The sequence below is a fragment of the Aptenodytes forsteri genome, unplaced genomic scaffold (assembly GCF_000699145.1).
Source record: "Aptenodytes forsteri isolate BGI_AS27 unplaced genomic scaffold, ASM69914v1 Scaffold415, whole genome shotgun sequence".
Lineage (NCBI taxonomy): Eukaryota > Metazoa > Chordata > Aves > Sphenisciformes > Spheniscidae > Aptenodytes > Aptenodytes forsteri.
The window spans coordinates 1326027-1347585 of NW_008794745.1; the positions used below are offsets into that span (position 1 = coordinate 1326027).

A 21559-nucleotide genomic window follows, 5' to 3' on the forward strand; every position below is an offset into this window, starting at 1 on the left:
CAGCCCCCAAGGGGTTTTATTTTTCTTTGGTGATGCTTTAAGATAATGCTTTTCTCCAGTGGTACACAGACGTGTTCCATAATTTATGTGTAGTTGTAAACTGCCTGTCTCTTCAAGTAGGACTTACACACACACACACACACACGCTTGACTGTACTTAGTACTTATCAGCCCACACTATTGAGCCTCTTTATCTCCTTTCTTCACACATTGAATGATGAACCTCCTCTCTGAATGAGTCTCCAAAGCAAACTTAACTGGCAAGTGCTGATTACCCTGTGAGGCAGAGCAGAATATTGTGGATATTCATTGCCAGCTTCTCCCATGGCCACTACTTAGTGTTTCAGGCTGGTGTTCACTGAACCCTTACGTACAAAGCACATCTTGCAACTTCACAAAAATCCAACCAAAACCATTCTTTGTGTTACACTTGAACTATGCTGTGGACTGTTTGTCAGAGAGAGAAATGTTAACATGTAAAAATTGAAAAGTGACAGACAGGGTATAGCTTTGTTGTGGATGGTAAACTAGACACAAGTATTATCCAAATGGCACATGAATTGAAATGAATTTGGGCTTTTAATGTTCAGTATGAGCAAGTCATGGTGTTAAATAGCTACAGGTGGTTGTTAGCAAATCTTTGACTTGCTAATGCCTTTTAGGAACAAGGACTGTTAGAAGAAAAATAATTCCTCTTGCAGGGCTTCTGTTGCAGAGGAAAAAAATTCTTCAGGTTTATTTTTTGGTGTTTAAGATAATGCTTTCTCCAGTCGGTACTCAGACGTGGTCCATAATTTATGTGTAGTTGTAAACTGCCTGTCTCTTCAAGTAGCTTTACTGACTTACACACACACACACACGCTTGACTGTACTTAGGACTGTTCAGCCCACACTATTGAGCCTCTTTATCTCCTTTCTTCACACATTGAATGATGAACCTCCTCTCTGAATGAGTCTCCAAAGCAAACTTAACTGGCAAGTGCTGATTACCCTGTGAGGCAGAGCAGAATATTGTGGATATTCATTGCCAGCTTCTCCCATGGCCACTACTTAGTGTTTCAGGCTGGTGTTCACTGAACCCTTACGTACAAAGCACATCTTGCAACTTCACAAAAATCCAACCAAAACCATTCTTTGTGTTACACTTGAACTATGCTGTGGACTGTTTGTCAGAGAGAGAAATGTTAACATGTAAAAATTGAAAAGTGACAGACAGGGTATAGCTTTGTTGTGGATGGTAAACTAAGACACAAGTATTATCCAAATGGCACATGAATTGAAATGAATTTGGGCTTTTAATGTTCAGTATGAGCAAGTCATGGTGTTAAATAGCTACAGGTGGTTGTTAGCAAATCTTTGACTTGCTAATGCCTTTTAGGAACAAGGACTGTTAGAAGAAAAATAATTCCTCTTGCAGGGCTTCTGTTGCAGAGGAAAAAAATTCTTCAGGTTTATTTTTTGGTGCTGTCCAGAAGACTGAAGCTTTCAGATATGCTCGAGTTTCTGTCATTTGAGGTAGAGATACACTATCAGTAAAGGCCGCATCCCATGAAATGAAACAGGATTGCATTTTTGAAGTGGATTACTTTAAGCTTATTCTTTCTCTGTCTTTTTTTTTTTTCTCCTTAGGCATGATCAGTTTACCTCCTGGCATAGTAAAAAGATTGGCTGATGAAGGGCCGCTCCTTTTCTGTGCGCTTGGGCTGCATGTGATTTCTCGCTCGCTCGCTTTGGTTTTTAACTTGAACCTGTTCTCGTAAGATGTGTTTAACACTGAGAAAATTTTCCACATTTCTCATTCGCCTTCTAAGACCGAGTCAGTTGATCCTGTGCGGCAGCTGACAGGTAGCTGAGCAAATGCCCAGTGTTTTACAAGGCTTTCCGAATGAATTGAATATCCAATGCTTTTAGTGCAGAACTGGCTTCTTTTTCAGTGTTCAAATAAAAAGCAAAGCAATAAAAATGAATACCATTTTCATTTTTCTCTTGATGATTTTGGGTTTTTTTTTGGGGGGAAGCCCTCCTCTGTTAATGGAAAGCCCTGCTGCTTTACGGTGTTATCATAGAAAGGTTTTTTTATTAAGGCGCCTTGGGATTTTAGTGAAATTGGGCCAGTTAGTGGAATTGGCATCGTGAACTATGTGAGTGCCTTTGGAGAAAACCTGTTTGCTTAGTTCTTTATGCCAAATTGGTAACCGACTAACAGTAAAGTAGCCTGACTGCGGAGCCTCTTTGAGATTTAATCACACCACAGACTGCTCTGGAGAACTTTAATTTCACCCTGATATTTCCCCCTCCCCCTCTTCCCCACAGCTTTTCTTTGGTTTTTGGAATTAGTACTATAAAACACAAACTATCCGTATGGCACTTGAAATACGAAAGCCATGTGCAGCATGTAAATTAATGGTGTCATCAGTTCCTGAGCTCTGGTGGGTTCACAGTAGTTGTGCAATATTCAGTAGCATCCAGCAGACCAGTCCCTGTTGATAGCCCATGTTTATAATTCAAGGAGAGAGGTATCCAGGACTTAATGTGTCAGCAGAACAGTCCAGAGTAATGGCAAAATTTTCTCTCCGCTTTGTGCCAGCCCTATAAGCACCTTTTGATTCCGTTCTGACCATTGAAAAAAATATCTGTGCTATGAGCGACTCTCTTGTGACTTCTGTGATGAGCGGGTTTGAGAACAGTCAGTCCTTCCTCCTGGTCGTGGTGTAGAAGGAAAAGAAAAACTTTCACTTGGGGCTCCATAAGTATGACAAATTGAAATGCATCTGAAGTTCTTGTGTTATTTGGGGCTGGTACTGCAGATACCTGCAATTAACTTCACTCGTGGCCTGAGGACCTGGCCTTTAAACTGTCAGCTTTGTGATAAGGTGATGTGTCTCATCTATGAACTGCTCCGTGTACTTACAGTTGTTACTGCTTTCTAGTAAATACCAGAGACTGCATAAATTGTGTTTTGTGGTGTGAAATACTTTTCGACAGTATGTACTGAATTTTGGCAATGCGAAGGCAGTTTTATTTCTGAACGGCTCACTGGGAAATTGCCTTGAACTGTTAGCGTTTTCATCTGAGAGATGGTTTAGAAATGTTTACCAATGCAACAATTGTGTATGTATCTAGGACGAGGGAGACTGTTTCTAGGAATTTAAGAATGAATTGACTTGCATAAATCAAGAATTTCAGGTGCTTGTCTCTAGAGCTTCTGGAATTGTCAAACTGTTAGGCTTTTAGTGGTTATACATTTAAAAAAAGAAAATCTCATGTATTTTTTGAGCATACTTTTGCATCAACGTTGTATATGGGTAAAAGTAATCATCCATCCTCCTCATAGTTTAGAGGGAGAGCAGAGAAACAGATGGGTAAGGATATCCTGAGCTCAGGATGAGACTTAAAATAACATTATGGCTGCGAATTGGTAAGATGAACAGCTTCCACCTGGTATGGCTTCCATCTGAATGGCTTTGGATTAAATACTATTTGGCGCTACGTATTGTACTAAATTGAAAGTCCAGATATTTCTAATTGAGGCCCCTGGCTTCAGCGAACGAACCTTGACTATGTCTGTGTGTGTCTAGGGAAGAAAATAAACCTAATGAAACAAAGACAGTTATCAGATGGAGAGGGATGAATAAACCTTCATTAGGATTTGAGCCAGTTGATTTAGATAGGATTAGAAGAAACTTAGGATTTGATGGAAGAGTTGGGGTTTTTTAGGTTTGGGTTTGGGTTTTTTTGGGGGGAGAATAAATCCCCCAAAGGCAAAACCAAATAGCAAAACCTATGTCAGCGAAAGCCTTTGAAGTCCTTCAGAACATTATTACTTGCTGAACTATAAGGTATAAAACTGTTCTTGTGTGGAGCTCAGGGGAAACCAAAGTTTCTTTGCTGAGAACAGTTGAGAACCGTAGTAAAAAGATAATAGGAACACTGAAGACAAAATTAAATTGGGGACTCTAAATCTATAAAGAACTCTGTAAGATGTTGTCATGGATCATTGTTGGAGTTTCTACGTAGCGTAGATTTGGAAATAATTATGTTCGTAGTTTAATAAGAGCTTTGCATGTCTGAGCTACTCTCCAACAAGCAGAATGTATGGGTGCGTATAAATAAAGCTGTAACGCTCTGGCTTTCGGGGCCTCACCTGAAACTCTAAGTCAAGCAGATCTAATAAAGCTGACTTCAAGCCAATGGCTGGTTTTAATGCGGCAGCTCACAGTGGTGCTGTAAAGTGAAATGCTTGAGACACTTTTATTAGAGATTTCTTGCAGCTGAGGCTCGCTCAGTGGGGCTTTTACAAGGGATTGTCATGCCAGTTTTGGTGCATTAAGAAGAGGCTGCGTTAGGGACCCTTTGGAAATTCATGCTTGTAAAGCAGCAGGATTCGATGTAATTTGATTAAAAAAAAAAATCATAATAGGATAGGCTCTTTATTCCCCTTGAATGTTTACTCCTGAAAGTTGAAAAGGCAGTCTAAATTTTATGTATTCCTCCCCCCCCCTTTTTTTTTTTTACCATCTTTATAAAATGCTTTTAAGACCTTGAAACTAGAAAAGTCTGTGCAACATTGTCTATTTTGGCAAAGTCCAAAGTGTGTGTTCTTTTTTTTTTTTTTTATTTAAAAGCAAGGCAAAAGTTGGCGTAGTTTGGCTTTGTTTACTTCTGCTTGTGCGTTAGCCTGTCCCGTCAATGTCAGCAGAAACGTGCTGCTGTTATGGGAGGGGGGCAGAGGTGCCGTTACTGTCGACCGGGCTCGGCCGGCATGCTCAACTCCCACGGAACAGCTGCTTTTTTTGTGTGTGTGTCAGCAAAAAGCTGGGTGGTTTTCTCTCTCTCTCTCTCTCTTTTTTTTTTTTTTTTTTAAGCAGTTATATATGGATTTATATCACTTTAAAATCAAATTGAGAGCAAATTCCCCTCTAAACTGTAATGGTTTGAAATTTGGATTGCTTTTTTTTTGCTTTTGAACTTCCTGAGTGTGTCCCTATAGGGACAGGAGCGTTAAGCACTGCTTTTTTATTACAGGATGATGTATGATGCTAGAGAAGACTCGGTGCTGTTTCTGTCATTTGTAAGGCAGTTATGATTGCCCTATCCAGGTTGTTTTCTTTGTCTGATGATGGAAGAGGACTGTATGTCTGCTAGTTTGAATTGAGGTCTTTTGGTGAATAACCAGAATATTAGCTTTGCTGAACTTGGATATTCCTCTTTGAGAGCTGCTCTTGTATGTAGGTATCAAATCTTAAAAACATATGCAGGTTATTCAGTCCACCCCCCTTTTTTCTCTCATATTAAATATTTTTTTTTTTTCCCCCCTTGGAAGAAACGGGTCATGAGAGACGTCTTGTGATGCAATTCTTGATTCCTAGTGGGATGTTGGTTTTTGAGAGTAGTGTATGCGTGTCTTTACAGCAAAACCAACAGGCAACACAATGTAAACAAGATGGCTAGAAGCTTCATCAAGTTTTCACGGGGAGAGCTGTGCTGTTCACTGCAGAGCATACTGTCCCGCTGTTTGGGGACTATGTAGTATGCAAGGAGGTTTGGGACCATGTGCGTAAGATGTTTTTGCACTTACTGTGACCCAAGGAGACCCGTAAGACACAGGATCATGTTAATGGGTGCTTTCTGGACCTTAGCTGCTCTCTCCCTGCGATGTTGTGGGTGTTTTGGTTGGGCTGACTAGTCAGTCTTGGCCAGACCAAGGCACGCTCTTCCAAGTCATCACATGTAAAATTTTACAGAGCCCGTTACAAACTTGGAGATCGCTTGATTTACTTAAGGTGGGGGGTGTTGTTTTCCTAACCTCTCTGTAAGCCTCACTGCCCACTTTGTTGCTCCAACGGCTTGTGTTCTGCAGGGACTTCTTGCAAATCTGTACCAGCCAAAAGGATCTCATGCTTTCAGTATTCCTCATGCCACATAATTTTGTGAAGCTATACGTTGTATTTGAAAGCTGTGGTTTTAAGAAGTCTGAAGCAAGGTGCGCATGATAATGATAAAATACAAAGGAGATTAATCGTATAAAATAGAGAACAAGTAATAGTTTGTCTTTCTCCCCACTGTGCCATGTTGTATCTGTGTGTAAACGTGGAACGAATGGCAAGTAAACACGAAGATGCGGTCCTGTGAGAGTTTGTGTCAATGGGAGACCTAGATTCTTGATGTAACCTTGGGACTGAAACAGACATTAGATGCTTAATTGTAAGTTGCTAAAAATGATGTCAGTCTGAGAAGGGTTTTTTTAATCTTTTGGAAACAGCGTACAATTGATTGCTGCTTTCACCAGTAGCAGTTTTCATTGGTTACATCTGGGGTTTTTTTAAATTAAGAATTACAGAGAACAAATGCTACTTACGTTGACTCTTACCTCTTGAATCTTTAATTCTGAGCCCACAATTGATTATGATGAAGCTGTTCTCTCTGAAATGGACAGCAACTTGAGGCTGCTTGAAAAACTTAATAATTCATTCCTGTTTATGCATACTGTAATACAATAGGTTATAAATCACTAATGTCATACACCTAATCAGGCATTGTCAGTGGGACTTTAGAGATATGGTGGTGTGATCTGAGAGGTTTTTCTTAGCTACAAATATGAAAATAAATTCATATTTTTGCTCTAAACTTACAACGCTGTCTTAATTGTTTTCGTGCTTCTTTTTCCTTCAAAATTTTCTAATACACTGACATTTCAGGTTGGCAGTGTGGCCACTAAACGTGGTATCCGTGTTGCATGGAGTTTTAGTGGAGTAGAAACTCAGTTATTTTCAAAAGAATCCACAGAAAACAAACATTTTCTTAAAGGTTGTGGGTTTTTCTTCCATACTGTCAGTAGTACATTTGTTTAGATAAGAATTTAGTCTCAGTGCAGGCCTATATTGTTTTATACGTGTATATTTCAGATGTTATGTAAATAACTTTATATGAAATCTAATTTTTACTTATAACTTTATACTATATATATATTAAAAAAAAATTTGATTTCTAGGTCAGAAAGACATGGAAAGTACTTGCAGAGGAAAGTACTTGCAGAAGATGAAGTGTTGTGGTACCGGTTGTGCCAACAGGAAGGATATCTATTAGATACAAGCATCTCTGATCATTCCTGCTGGAAGCTCGCCCTCAAGGACTGCCGCGCCAGAGAGCGCACTTTGAAAACCAACTGGAAGGTAAAAGGGAATTTCTTTAATGGGATCCAGATGCTGTAGAAAAATGGGAACCTGGTTCAAGCAAGTGGTAGTGAAAAGTTGGGTCTTTTGTGTTGCAGCTTCTTTTTGCCAGTTAAAAGGGGAAAGCTGCTGAAGGATTTATGAGACTTAGCCCTAGCTGTAATACCTTTTATTCCAATGACCGATTACTTTTGGGAGTGAGTCCTTGTGCTTGCTGTGCTACTCCATTGACTTTGGTGAGAGAGGGATGTTTATACTTCAACCATCCCTTGATAGTGAGAATCAGCCTTTAAGGTGAAGGCTCCTTCCCCTGCTCATTACCTGTCCTGGCTAAAAGAAAGCTACCTTGTTGTTGTTGTGATAGTCGTTTCTCTACCTAAATATTATGAATGATAATGAAGAGTGATAACTTCCTTCTCCTTCATTTCTGTCTGTAAAAATTCCAGGAGGCAAGCATAAAATAGATGGGTCTTCTCTCTCAGCCGCACTGCGACTTGTCACTAGCAATAGCAAAGTTCGGAGTTTTCCACAAAGCAGCAAATTAACTTGGTCGACGAATGTATTGCAATCCCAACACCATGTCTTGTCTTTCTGTGCAGAACCGCATCGGTGCTGTGAGCCAGCTGCGATATGAGCTGGGAAAAATTCTTTGTGATGTACATTCTTGCGATGGAGTTGTTATTGCTGGGTGAGTATGAGGTTGCGTAACGCTCTTTTAATCTTTACTGTTCGAATTCTCATGTACTGCTTTTTAACAAATTCAAAAGAAGCATCCGTTTGAGGCGACAAGAATGAATTTTTCTGACTGCAGTTCCTTTGTGGGTGAGGTAGATTGTCCTTAAAGTGACTGATAATGATGGTTATCTACGAGTCATTTCAGCAGTGCAATTTTTTATTATACTGTTCAAAAAGCTATCTCACGTGCATATGGTCCCTGTAAAGACACTAGTACTTTCTGATGAACTGTATCTATTGTTTAGCTGTGGAAGCACTCAGAATGTAATAAATATTGTACACATCTACTGAAAAATGCTCTTTTTATTATTATTTTTTTTTCCATAAAAATCTGTTCGTCACAAGGATATTTTTGTGTGCTGTGGCAAGATAACTTCAGAAGGACTGTTACTTTTTTCCATTGTTTTTTAAAAGAAAATCTGGGGGGAAAAAAGCCACCACCCAGAGAAACTCAAACTTCTCTTTTCCTAATGTAAAGCTTTGTCGGGACCCTGATTTAATGTTAGCTATTCATTTGGGTTACACTCTTAAATACAATTTTGACAACCTCCCAAACTCTTGGAAGAGGTTACCATGACTGCCAGTTCCAAAAGGGACCGCAAAGGGAGTAGATGTAAGGCTTTACTATATTCTGCTTGAATTTTACAGGTTCAGTAATTAGTAGCCCTCCAGAAGAAGTCACATGAATAAATAAAAATTATGTCATCCTGGGGGCAGTCAGAGGACATTATCCTTAACATACCAGAGTTCCATGTTTTATGGTAGCACTTCACGTTAATGGTATGGTTATGCATTGTGAGATTAGAGAAAGCTATTTATAAAAAAAAAAACCAACCCTATAAAATTCACTCATTGGTTGTAAGAAAGGTGCCTTGAAATACATTGCATGTAGATAACTCCTATGTACGTTGAAATGCGTTTGAATGCTGTTGGACAACTGAGAGCAGAAATCTAATCCAGCAGACGGCAGGAGTGAAAGGGGAATTTTAATCTTTGATGGGTTTGTTGGTTTGTTTTTGGTTTTTTTACTAGATGCTCTACCACTTGTTTTGCTTCTGCATTTGGTGGTCTCCCTTTCTATTCTCTCTGCCATCCTATTCATTGACTTGCTTCTCTTTCTCTGCTTTTCACGCAATGTTTTTGCTGCTGTAATTGGTTGTGTTGTAGCAATGAAAATGCTTCTGCTGAAGAGCTGTGTACCTCTAGAGGGGCAGTGCCACACAGCGGTTAACCTCAACAGTGGCCGTGGGAAGAGGCTTGAAGAATATGTGTGGCTGGAGTACCGCAGATCTTAACGTTGACTCGTGCCTGATGTTGAGACTTCCTCGGGCCACTGATAAGACACCGCAGCTCCCAGCCTGCTGTGGTCTGCAGCTGGCATCCAGCTCTGCGGATAGCAACCTGACTTCTTTTGTGCCCTTGAGCTTGGGCAGTGTGTTTCCTGGCCTTGGCTAGGGATCTGCACTACTGTATCTGTTCCACTGTATCTAATGAAACCTCCTGTACTTTTTTGGGAGCCAGAAACCCCAGTTGTCTCCACGCTGCTGCCAAAACCTCTAGCTCTTCTTTTTCTTTATTTTCTCCGTTGTGTTTATATCCAAACATGCAGTGTATAGAAGGTAGGCGGAATAAATTTAATTTCTAAAGAATTAATGAACAAAGGAGATTAATCCCGTATATTAAACTCAAATAGTCCATATTTTAGCTTGATGTATTACGGAAGTTGGGTTTATGCAGTTTCACGCTGTCTTTTCATATTGGTTCCCCAGTTCCTCCAATATCTCGATTCCTTTGGTGAGTTTGCCTCAATTGGCATGGTGAAGGCAGGTGGTGCTCTTAAAGAATTTAGGTTCCTGTAAGGTTCATGGTAATAGGTGAGCAGGTAAGAGACCACTGAGGGAAAAGCTGCACGTGCACATCCACTAGGAAAAGTGATGTTACGGGTTTCACTCAAACTACTTGTCAGTAATGTCCCTTCGCTAAGAAAACAAATTTCAGTAATGAAGTATCTTTTTATGAAGCTGTGAGCATACGTTTGATTAAAACAACATGGGGAAATCGGGCTTTACCTGGTTAGTAAATGAAATGTTTAGAATATTAGAACACAAAAATTATATTACTTCTTTTGTTGTTTACTACTTGCCCTTCACTCTGGTTTGGTAGCTTGAGATCTCTGAAAGCATCTCTTAAATTGCCGCAAGCAGAAAACTGTTCTGTGAATCTTCTTACCCGAAAGAAGATGAATTTGTTGTTCTGCCAGTGATGATCAAAGTCTGCAAGACAGTAGCACACTGTCACAGCCCCCCAGTAATATCTCATGGTATGTCATGGTAAATATTAAACAAGACAGACTTAAAGTTATAACTAAAACTTCCAAGGACATTAGGAGATTGTGCGGGGAAAGACTTTGTTCATTATATGCATTTGAAAAGTATTTAGGATAGGTAGATTGAGGAATTTGTTGGGTTTGTTTTTTTGGGGTTTTTTTTGTTTTGTTTTTTTTAAATCTGAACATAACCCTCCCTTTTCTTTCCCAGCTTATAGTATTGTACTTAATGGCATTGTGCTTTCAAATTTGTCATAAAAGTGTAATGAATCTGGTGATCAATAGCTAGCTGTTGCATTCTTTCAGTACTGAAGAAGTAATTTAATAGCTGAGGTTAACAGAAGTCAATTTTCTTCTCAGTATAAATATCAATTATCTGTTACATTTAATGATTATATCTCCAGTTTCGCAAACACTTATGTGCTTAGCTTTACATGTGAATAATCATAGATTACAGCCAGACTTGCCGTGTACGTAAAGCTCAACAGATGTGTGACACTGCAAGACTTGAGAAGTTGGTGATGATCTTAAAGCTAATTTTGCTGTGGGGTTTTCTAAGCAGTGGCTTGTGGCATTATTTACCTTTCTTTCTTCTGTAGTCAGGTTGCTGCACTGGAGAAAAATAGGGCCACTCAGTTTTTAGCAGGTTTTTTGATGTCTGACTTTGGGGAGCAGCTGCAACGCTCTGGCTCGGCTTGGTCAGGCCAGCCAGGCATTGCACTCTGTCTTTATAGCTGGAAACTGCGGCAGTATATAGCAGCTGCTCCCTGGTTTCAGGAGGTTCAACTCAGGTTCTTGGGAGATCAGAGAATGGTTATAAAAATTAAAAAAGGGGTGGAGAGAGAGGTTCTCCAGCAGAAATGCTGGAGCTGTTGTGTATTTGGGGTCTTGGAGCAAGCCCGGGAAAAATCTTACTTGATTTGAATCTGTGCTGTGATAGACCTGATCTAGCGTGCTTCCTTATACTGCTTCAAACTCTGCTGGAAAGTGGAATAATTTTTATTTTAGTTGCTGTAGAGCTTTTTTTTAATTTTTCTGAAAAGGAATTTGTACAGGTTGTGGGCAGAGTGACTTAAACAGCAGCTACAAGTATAATACATAGAGGCATAGTTTGCCTGAACTGGTTCAGGAGCAGATCTCTTTGTTAACTTCATGTAAGGAAGCAAAGATAAACTACACAGGGTTAGCTCTCCCTTAGAGAAATAGCACATGAAACAGGTACATCCTCTATTTTCTCCACGCTGCTGCCAAAGCTCAAGCCAGAAGATGGCAGAATATCAAGGATTGATTAAGTGCAACCTGAGCTGTGAGTTGAAGGTGGCTGCTAGCAGCTCCTCTTTCTCCGAGCGCCTTGCATTTACGGGCTGACATCAGATAATTCAATCTGGCCTGCATGCAGAGCATCTTGTGTTTATCATTAAAATTTCATCCCAGCGGTTACGATGCTTGTTTTTTGGGTCAGACCTTGAATCCCTTTTCATTTGAGACAGCGGTGTTTGTGGTTACCTCACTCCCAATCAATGTTGTATTCACCAGCCTTTCTACAGTTACATGTCTGGAAGGATCTTCATTAAAGGGATGTTGTCCTCCCTCCTCTCCATATTCAATTCAAATGTAGTTTCTTCTTTAAGTCAGAGTTTACTTCAAGCGATTATACGTCTGCTCGCTTGGCTTTTATAAATTACTACTGATGATTAGGTTCACTGTACCTAATACAGTTGTATGTTTGGTTTTAATACAGAATGCCTGGATTTCTTCACCTTCTGTTAATAAAATCTTAAACAAATATCTCTCTCCCTCCCATTTTTTTTTTTAAGCAAGCGCATGCTCAGACAGTAAAGTTGGTACTACTTCTTTCTTGGCAGTGTTGACAGCCACACTGATGGGCATTTGTAGTCGGAGGTTAGGTCCTGCTGGAGATACCGATCTCGGAGCACGCATCTGGTCCTTGTTTGAACTGTGTTGTCATTACACAGTGGATCCTGTGGTGTAACATGTCTGTAACATGTTGTGAGACTGTTCGGCTGTCTGACCGGCTCTGTGTGAAATACTTAACGTGTGGCTGTCCTTGAAACTGTGCGGTGAACTTGCCTTGTGTTGGTGGTGATCATCTCACCTCACAACTCGCCCCGTAAAACCACACCAAGTCTGCTGTGAGTCAGGGTGATCTTTTATTGTCCATTGTGTTAACTTTTTTATGCTTGTGGAAAGGGCACTGTGGCTTTACTGCTGCTGTTTGTAGCTCTGAAAGCTTCCCAAATGAAAATAAACAAGAGCTCCAGAGTCAGGCCACCCTTCCAAAGACCCAGAAATATAAAGGTATCTGATGCTTTTTCCTTCTTCAGTTTTCTTTGACTGAAGGAGGAGTGGTAGACTGTTAGTTAAGAGCTTGCATAAGTGGAGGTTTAAGGGCATGCCTCTGCTGTGCCACGGAGACCGGTCTAGCAGATGCTGCGTGGAGTCCTGCACCCCTTACAGGCTCGGCTGGGAATCAGCCCTTGGTTCTTCTCTTTACATTTTAACTTCAGAGGTTTTCCTCCTTCCCTCAGTAAGTACTGTCTTCTTTCCTAGAGATCTTATTTTCTGGAGTTAGGGCTAGTGAGATTCATATGCTCTGAGTGCCTCAATAAATTTGCAGATTAACACTTCCCTTTCAGGGTGGAGCATACCTGGCACAGATGGTATTTCTCCAAGTGATGCTTGATAAAGGCAATGAGAAGCAAAAGAAGAACTTTCTAAATATCCTGTGTGGTCAGAGGAATCATCTGTTTTAGAGGTAGTGATACGTTTTGATTCTCTCATACTGAGAAACTAAATGCATGGAAATAATTTTCATACAGTTGTCTTCATTCTGAAGGAGTCTTACGGGAGTTACAGTTTAAACACTGCAGCACTTTCAAACAATTTGGGCCTTTCAGTTTAAGTCATTGTGAGCAACATACAGACATATAAGTAGCTGCTACTATATGGTAGATTTCTTTGTTCTCTACGATCACCTCCCACTCTGCTTTCCTCATGCTCAAAGGTGACCTGCAAATGACTTTTTAAAAAAATGGGCTTGCCACTCTTTTTAGCTTCATAATGATGTGTGAAACTAGCCCGAAAGGCTTGAAAACACTTTTCTGCACTTCTTAAAACTTCATGTCAACTCTCATCTAATTTCGGGTTTTTTGCTATAGGGCTTGTGGGCTATTCTCAAGGTATTTATTATTAGCTCTTGCATCTTAATTCAGTGTGCAGACCTGAGGAAACCAAAATATTAATTAGTAATGAAAATGAGTAAAAGTTAACAAACCGAAGTCTTAAACAGCCTGAATAAACCCCTGCCTTATTTAATTGCTTAAATTTCACTTGTATAATGGCACAACTTTGATAGGTTTCTCCCTCCTCTCCCAGTGACTGAGAGCCTGGATGTAAAACAAAGCAGTAAGGCAGAAGGTAAAAATACTTGCCTTTTTCCTTCAACCTTCCCCAAACCCTTTGTGTTCTCTTCACTCATTCTCATCATTAAGAAGTAATAAGTGTCAGACCTTATTTTTTTTCTAGTGAGTCACCTTTAGGAGGTTGAAAACAGGATGACATCATGAGTTCAGAGGGGTCGCATGACAAACTACGGGAGTTAGGTAAGGTTGTGTTAAGTGACAAACACGTTGGCTTCTCTGTCATCTTGTGAAAAAGAGCCTTTTGGGTGAAACCAATAGTAGAAGCTTGATACTGACTCTTTGTGAAAGCTGCTTTCCAGCCTGCCTGACCATTAAGCTATTGGTTTACCTGTAGGTTTTGCTGGATGCAGAGGAACACGTTCCTGCAGTGAGATGTGCGGTGTGCGTAGTGATGCTCAGTATTCTGAAGTCATGGTAGTTAATTTTGAGCTTGTAAAGCCTGGTTTTCTACTGAGGCCAGACAAACCCATCCTTTTTCTAGTAAACTTCTTGAACATTTCATTTTTACTGTTTTCACAACCTCCCAGCCTCTGGGCTGTTTCCATCAGTGCCTAGAGTTCAGGTGATACTTTGCCCCTCTGCTGTTTGCAGTGTGTTGCAGTTTGTGTTCCTTCCAACATGTAAACATATCGATTGACATCATTTTCAAATGGTGTTTTCTCACCTGTATCTGAAACTGGAGCCATTGTTTTATTTGTTGCATCTCGTGCTTGTCCTTCGTGAAATAATAGGGCTGATGGACCAGATCCTTCCCAAATTGCATCATGATTCCTCTTGAATTCTCTTGAAAAAGATAATATTTTTTTTCTCCTGCCATGTTAGTAGCCTTAGGCAGTACCCACAGTAATATGTTTCCTTGGTCAGAGCAGCTGGTTTAATTAATCGACCTGGGCTGATGCAAACCACTGGAACATTGATGTAAACGATGGGAGATTCTTGGCCTTAAAAAAGGAATTACTAGAGGCAGTTTGGCTTTCTCTAACTTCTACTTTTGTAAGTGTTCATTAAAATGTTTTGCCTACCATATAACCCTTTGGCTTGTTTCTGTTCCCTTGGTATGACATTTGCATGCACTTAAAATTAATAAGAAAGTGAGGCACGCAGAAATACTTAGGATCGCGAAATGTTAATTGTTACAGATAACAATGGTAAGCTGCAGAAGAACTGCATGCTATCTCCAGCAGCTTAACCCGCTTTCTAGAGCTACAATTTCCTAAATGAAGCCTTAAGAATGAAGGTATAAGCTTTCCGCAGCTCAGTTTCTGTGAGTGTGGTCCATAGATGGACGTGGGTCGATGAATTGGAAAGTCAAGTTCCTGGCAGAAGAGTTTGGGAACTGACTGTAGGGATGTTCAGAATGTATTTCCTACATGTTAAAGTGGTTCCAGATCTGTTTTGGTACAAGTTAGTCACTTTTTTTCATAGCTGCACTCATATATCAAGCAACCCAAAATAATGTTTGGATGGTATCAGGGACATTACTTTTCTACTTCACATTCTTCTGTCAGTGTTAGGATCGTTTCAAATGCTGGTTTTGGTTTACCCCCATCTGTTTTTTCTTGTATTTGATGGTGTAGCTTTCTGCCATGCTATGTAATAGCAGAAAATTTTCTTTTTTCTGTTCCATTTGTATTTCTTTTTTTTGTCATTGTGTTCTATTTATATTCCTTTCTGCCAAGTAAAGTAGTTCTTTACTCCATCATTGCTACTAGACTGTTTTTTCCCATTTCCTTCGCTTAAGGAATCCCTTAGCCAAGCTACGTGTCGGTTATATATGTAGTGGCAAAATCAATGTCTCTAAATAACTGTAAATGAGAACACAGGAAGGCTTGGGAACCTTTACCTCTTTCATCCAGCCTTCCTCTGTGAGGCATCTAACACTGTGGTAAATGTATCTAAGCTCTCCATTATCCCTCACTTAAGAGAAAAGTTGGGGGTCTTCACGTTGAGTATAAAGACGGTAATAGAATCCATTGAATTTCAGTGTTGTGTGTTGCAATTGAGGTATCTTCCAACTTGCGGTGGTTTTGATGAAGAGGTTTTTTGAAGCTGAACGTTATGAATTACCACTGTCTTACTTGAGCCTTATAGAGAAGATGAAGCTTAGAAGCAACGTGAACCAACTTACAAAGGCATTTGGACTTGGGTTTGCATGTTTAATTGGACCTCATTCTTAAGCCTACTGAGGGGGTCTCTGTCTAGATATCTTAATTAACCACATGAAGGACTGGTTAGTTGCTTTTGGTGGAATAAGGATGAAAGGTCTGAGATGCCTGTTGCAGCAAGACAATGCAAAATACTCATTATTTTACTTGCTTATCAACAGGCATCCATTTAAACAGAGCTATAGCTAGAGATTGTTGCTTGAGCAAAATTCCTACTGACTTCAATAAAATGCATTGACATTGTAAGGACTTCATAATAAGATCTTTTGAGTATTAACAGATGGTCACTGACTGCCTGAAACAAAGTTGTTGGGGTTTTTTTGTTTTGTTGATCACCACAGGTATCTGGAAACTGAACAGACTTTGCCTTCTGGAAATCAAACCTGACTGTGAAACAAAGGTTTTTCTTTCTCCTTCCTTTTTATTTTCTTGCTACAAATTCTTTAGGGAAAATATGGAAAATGTAAACTGATTTCTGAAGCGTCTTATCAAAAGTCTTTGGTGTTCAGACCAACTTAGTGTAGTAAGACTTGCCCTGGAGTGGTGCACTTGAGGCAGCCTACCAAATGGACTGACACCAGCATCCTGTTTCAACAGAAACCCAGCGACAGTCTAGTTGACCTGCTTGTTTGAAGTGAAATTCTGCAGTGCCAGCAGTAAGCAAGCCATGAAGGAAAGCAGTTTGTCTTTGCTGCTGCCATGGACTGAATGGGTAGAGTCTCAACTGTTTTGAAAATGTTCCTGTTGACAGTTTTTCTTTTGTGTATTTGTCAGTTTATATATTAGTTGCAGTTGTACTTTGCACAAACACTAATTAGACAGCCATCAACACTCAGGGCCAAAGGCTTACTAACAATGCAACTGTGATAGCAGTGTCTTAATTGGTTGAGTATAATTGTCATTAGGCAACGATAAAGACATCTGGGGCTCTGGAGAGAGATCAGCCTCCCCCTCCTCCTCTTCCCCAAATTTGTTCTGGCTATTGCTATCCAACACAGTTGAGCTTTTTCAGATGAGATTCTGTGTTTTGACCAGTTTCCTGATGTTTTTCTCCTTATGAAATCATCTGCCTCTTCAGCACCACTTCATTAGAGCGGTGCCCAGCCTCCATCTCTGCTTCCTCCCACATGTGCTCTGCACTTCACCACCTGCTTCCCAGCCATCGTGGGACATCAGCAGCTTTTAAGCACCAGCTCCTTATCCTTCAGTCTTCTGCTTTCACTCATGTGAGAGGGCACGAGGAAATTGTTCATCTCCTTATGACATTACTGCCGATAAAAAGTAGTTGAAATGCTTTTGATTAGCGAGTAGATATTTTTATTATAGTATGTTTGTAGATACCGTATGAATTTAATTTTTTTCAGTTTCTGTATACCATATGCATTCCACCTATTGTTGCTCCATTTCAGCAAGTTTTTTATGCGTATCTGTAAAGCTTAAGCTGAATTTGCAGGCTAATTTTTACAGAGGTATACATATCTGTCCAGAATTACAGAACTGGCTTGTCAGGGAGAAGCGTAGTTAGAAAAATACAGCTCTTGTCTTTCTCCTGCTGCTACTTCTCATGTGTATGCACTGAAATGTTCAGAAGAACAAGAGCAAAGTGAAATGTAAGTCCATCAAAGAAGCTGAGTTACCTGGGTGGAGAGTCTCTGTTGAACACTAAGAGAAGGATGACTGTGTCTGGTGAACAGGGAGGGAAGCACGCAGACCCAGAGCTGAAAGCCAGGCACTGGATGAAACACCTTGGAAGGCATCAGGGCAGGGGCTGGCTGGAGAGGGGGAAACTTGGGGTTGTAAGCGACAGTCTTTTTGTTGTTGTTCACTCTTGTGCTTGGGACAGCAAGACTTTGAACAGCCTTTCTAAATGAAGTAAATCAGGTATGGTCTCTAATGTGTTGGGTTTTTTTTCTTTGAACTTGAGAACTCAGAATTTGTAGGTTTGGGGCTTTTTTTTTTTTCTCTTTGCGCAAGTGGCTTATATTAGATGTTGGAGTATTTACCTGACACTGCAATAATCATCTCATTACACCCACCAGGGGAAAAAAGCAGCAGCTGAATGCTGTTGGTATTATAGCAAACAGAATGTATTAGTTGTTATATTAAACAGAAAGGTTTTTGTTTGTTGGGGTTTTTTTTTTCTCCACTCCAACAGAAGCTATGTGGGCCTTTCGTAGCCATCCACTCCAGCAGAAGCTATGTGGGCCTTTCGTAGCCATCTTGATAGAAGAATCAGTAACTGAATGGGTTTGGAGGATTGTGCCTGTTCTGGGGCAGAAGACTTAAACTTAGGGTTCTTTAATTCAGTAGCTGGTAATCCAAACTAAATTTTTGTGGCGAAGTGTAAAAGTTGTTGTGATAGGAAATTAATAGAAATACTGAAATTATCTAGAAGTAGGTTCTGTAAAGTGCAGCGTGTTCTTCTCTTCAGCCATCTATATTAATAGAGCAGATTTGCCAATTATCTGCAATAAAGCAGCCTTTTTATTTTTTTATAGCAAGGCAATGCTTTAATAGTTTAAAAGCCTTTTGTTGTGGTTACAAATTGAAAGTGTGTTGCTCTTTACAACAGCATTAAAAGCGGGGAGTTGAACCATTAAATTTTTTAGTTCAGAATTGGATTCATCTGTGTTTGAAATTCTTCCAGTTCAGTTCTGGTACAGGCCCAGTGTCTGCTGGAAATGGGCATGTGGTGGTGATGGCCAGCGGAGCGTGTTGTCAGCTGAGGAGGTGGTTTATATCTCCCATTTCCCCATGCTGGTTCCCTGCCCAAACCTAGACCTCCACTTAATGTTTCCAGCATGGTCTTGAAACATCTCTCCAAATCCTTTAGGTTTGCTGCATGGGACTGATTTGCTGTCACGCCGCACTGGGAAGGATGCGAGTGGTGTTGCTGAGTGAGAAATGGGGGTAGGAGGGATACGGAAGGGATGGGGGCAAAGATGCCTTACTGCCCTCCTCTTCCTGATGAACGTAAAGCATTTGTCCTATCTTGCAGTGCAGTGGTGGGATTTCTGGACAGACACACGTGAAGGTAGGGTTTGGTGGGCGCTTGCAGCGTTCTCCTGGCACATCTAGTGCTCCCCGTTCTCTGTCGTGACAGAACTGGAATGAGCACTATGGCCAGAGTCCTCTTATGGATTGTTCCGTCATACCTGTCTGAACCCACTAGAGCATACCTGAGGTGCAACAGGTCCTTGCTAGGGGTGGGAGAGCAGCACGTCTTCATGGTATAGAAGTGAAAGCTCTTCAGCATGTACCTGTCCATCACTGGAGGGGTGAGGATGAGGAGGCTGCAGGGTGGTCTGATGCAGAGCCTACCAAGCAGAGACAGTTCCTGCATTTAACAGGTCCTAGCACAAACATACTGGAATTTGAGTCAAATTTGTTTCAAACTGATAGTGAGAAACGTTTGGTGGTTCCGTTCCAGTTTGAGCTCAGCTGTAGAGGTGGTTCAGGTTCATCTTCAAGAACAAAGAATGGTTCAAACTAAATTTTGACTTGGCTGAATTCTCAGAAAAAATTAAAGCACCTATTGTGGTACTGTGATGTTGGATCTTTAATTCCAAGATTGTGGTCCATGTTATTTTTTATGGTAGCGTGTCTTGAGCCCTGGATCACTTGTGTTGCGTGCTATGTAGAAAAACCAGAAGCAGCGTGCTCACAGAATTAGCCAGCCCTGTGTCTCTTCTCTGTTCCTGTCATTCTCTTTTCTCCATCTATTAGTCTTTCTTTTTACATTCCTAGACTGGACTCTGTGAGAGCGAGGATGCATATGCACTAGGAGGAGATGCTGTTCTTCCTTACTTATTTGGGAATGAAAATTAATATTCTGTCACTTAGTTCTGTCAATTTTACCAGTATTTTGTGTCTCCCTTGAAACTCACTTTTCAGGGTCACATAGTGACAAGAGAATTTTAGCTTCCCCCTTGAGAATAATCTGCTACTCTTTGCAGTTAGGAGAGTTTTGAAAACATGACACCAACCAACCCGGACGTAAAGGGGAAACAAAAAGCAGGTCAAAATTAAAATGCTTCCAAAATGTTATGTGTGTGTCTTGTTGAATGGGACTGCAACAGATCTGTGCAATTACCTGTCCCATTGTGTTTTATCTCCAAATTTTAAAATGTACCTGAAAGAAGCTCTTTTCAGTTTTGTAAACTGAAGGTGTTTGTTGTGGACTAATCTGGGCTGCTTGTTCGGTCCAACATGAAACGTTTAGCTTTGCTTTGGGGAAGCTGCTTTCTTGAGCTCTTCTTTTGAAATAGCGCTGCTGTAAACTGGAAATGAAAGCAAGATTCAAAGAGGGATTTAGGCCTCATTTGCAGAAGGAGGAAAAGGGAGAAGTGCTATCCCACCACCCTGTTCTCTCATTTTCTTCTGTCTTGCTGTGTAAGGCACTGAAGAGGAAGCCAGGTGACAAGGACACAGTTCTCCTCTCTTCCCGATTCAGTGCAGAGAATTAATGTGCATCTCTTTCTGCTTGACAGATTTCACCGTCCCCTCGGGCACTTTAATTAGTTGTATAAAGTGGAGCATTTTCACTCAGAGATGTTGGAAGTAATCTGCTGCAGAGCACCTGTAGTTCCGTTGCATGGTACTCCCCAAAGACCTGGGTGACCTGAGTTGAAGTCCCAACATCTTCTAAACCTTTATTAAGCGCCTTCCTTCACCTCCTTTGTAAATAACTATTTTCTTATTTTCCTCATAAACATAGGACAGCCAGATTTCTAACCAGTAGACCTTTGAGGCTTATAAGAATCATTCTTTTGAAGTATTTTTTCCCCAAAAAGTCAGGATATAACAACAAAGCTGACAGAGCAGGAAGCACCCTTCATTATCCCAACAGAATCCAAGTCTTGGGTATGGCAGAGAAAGACATCTGAGACTGTTTGACAGTGTTAATTGTCACAGTTCTGTCAAAAGTTGTCTTAAATAATTATTGAACTGTTCCAAATAACTACTTAACTGTTCTTTGACCAGTCATAGAGGGAGCTTCTCCTCTACTTTGCCTGCAGTGTTTTTTTTCTTTAATAGTGTGTTCCGCAGCATAGATGGCACAGAACGGTTTCTCTGTTGCTTGCTGTGTTACAACCTTTGTTCATTCAGATATATTCAGTATTATCCGAGAAGTTTAGTTCTATTTTTTTTATTTTCTCATTGGCAAACTATAGTTTGATGTTAAACTATAGTTTTTCTGATGTTTCAGCAAGAGCGCCTTCTGCAAAGAAGGCAGCACTGCCTTAATTCTAAAGACAACACTTAATAAATTAATTAGTCTTCAGAGATGTAGGCAAATCTGATCAGTTGATGAGGCATTAGGAAGTTTCTTTCTATAAAGAGCAGTAAGCTGGATGGGTCTATGCATGTGCGTGCTTGTATGTATGTACGTAATGCTCTGATTAAACAGCCTTTCCTTGGCACAACCACAATCACAAATTTTTAAAGACCGAAAGGAAACAGTTTGAAGTTTTGCCATGATGTAATTTAGACTCGTTACTGATTACCTTTTTTCCCTTGATCCCGGCTCTCCTTGCATTCTATGTGTAAAGCTAATATCGATAGTTGGTAACCTGTGGTAGCTCAGTCATGTCGTTCTTGTAGCTCCAGTATACCTGCCTGCCTTAGTAGACTTGATGCTGCTTTTGGTAAATGGGAATAAAATTAGCAAAGTTGATGGGCTTGTACACAGAGTGTGTAAACAGGAGGAGAATCGGT

The 21559-nt window shown here is 40.4% G+C and overlaps 1 protein-coding gene across 1 annotated transcript in view; it reads left to right on the forward strand.

The window, feature by feature from the left end:
* FBXW8 (F-box and WD repeat domain containing 8) overlaps positions 1-21559 on the forward strand; it is a 55961-nt gene that overhangs the window by 5046 nt on the left and 29356 nt on the right. Inside the window, exons 2-5 of the mRNA XM_019470684.1 lie at positions 1630-1756; positions 2543-2546; positions 7020-7172; positions 7772-7860. Coding sequence (XP_019326229.1) covers positions 1630-1756; positions 2543-2546; positions 7020-7172; positions 7772-7860 — 373 coding nt within the window. The remainder of the gene's footprint in view (positions 1-1629; positions 1757-2542; positions 2547-7019; positions 7173-7771; positions 7861-21559) is intronic.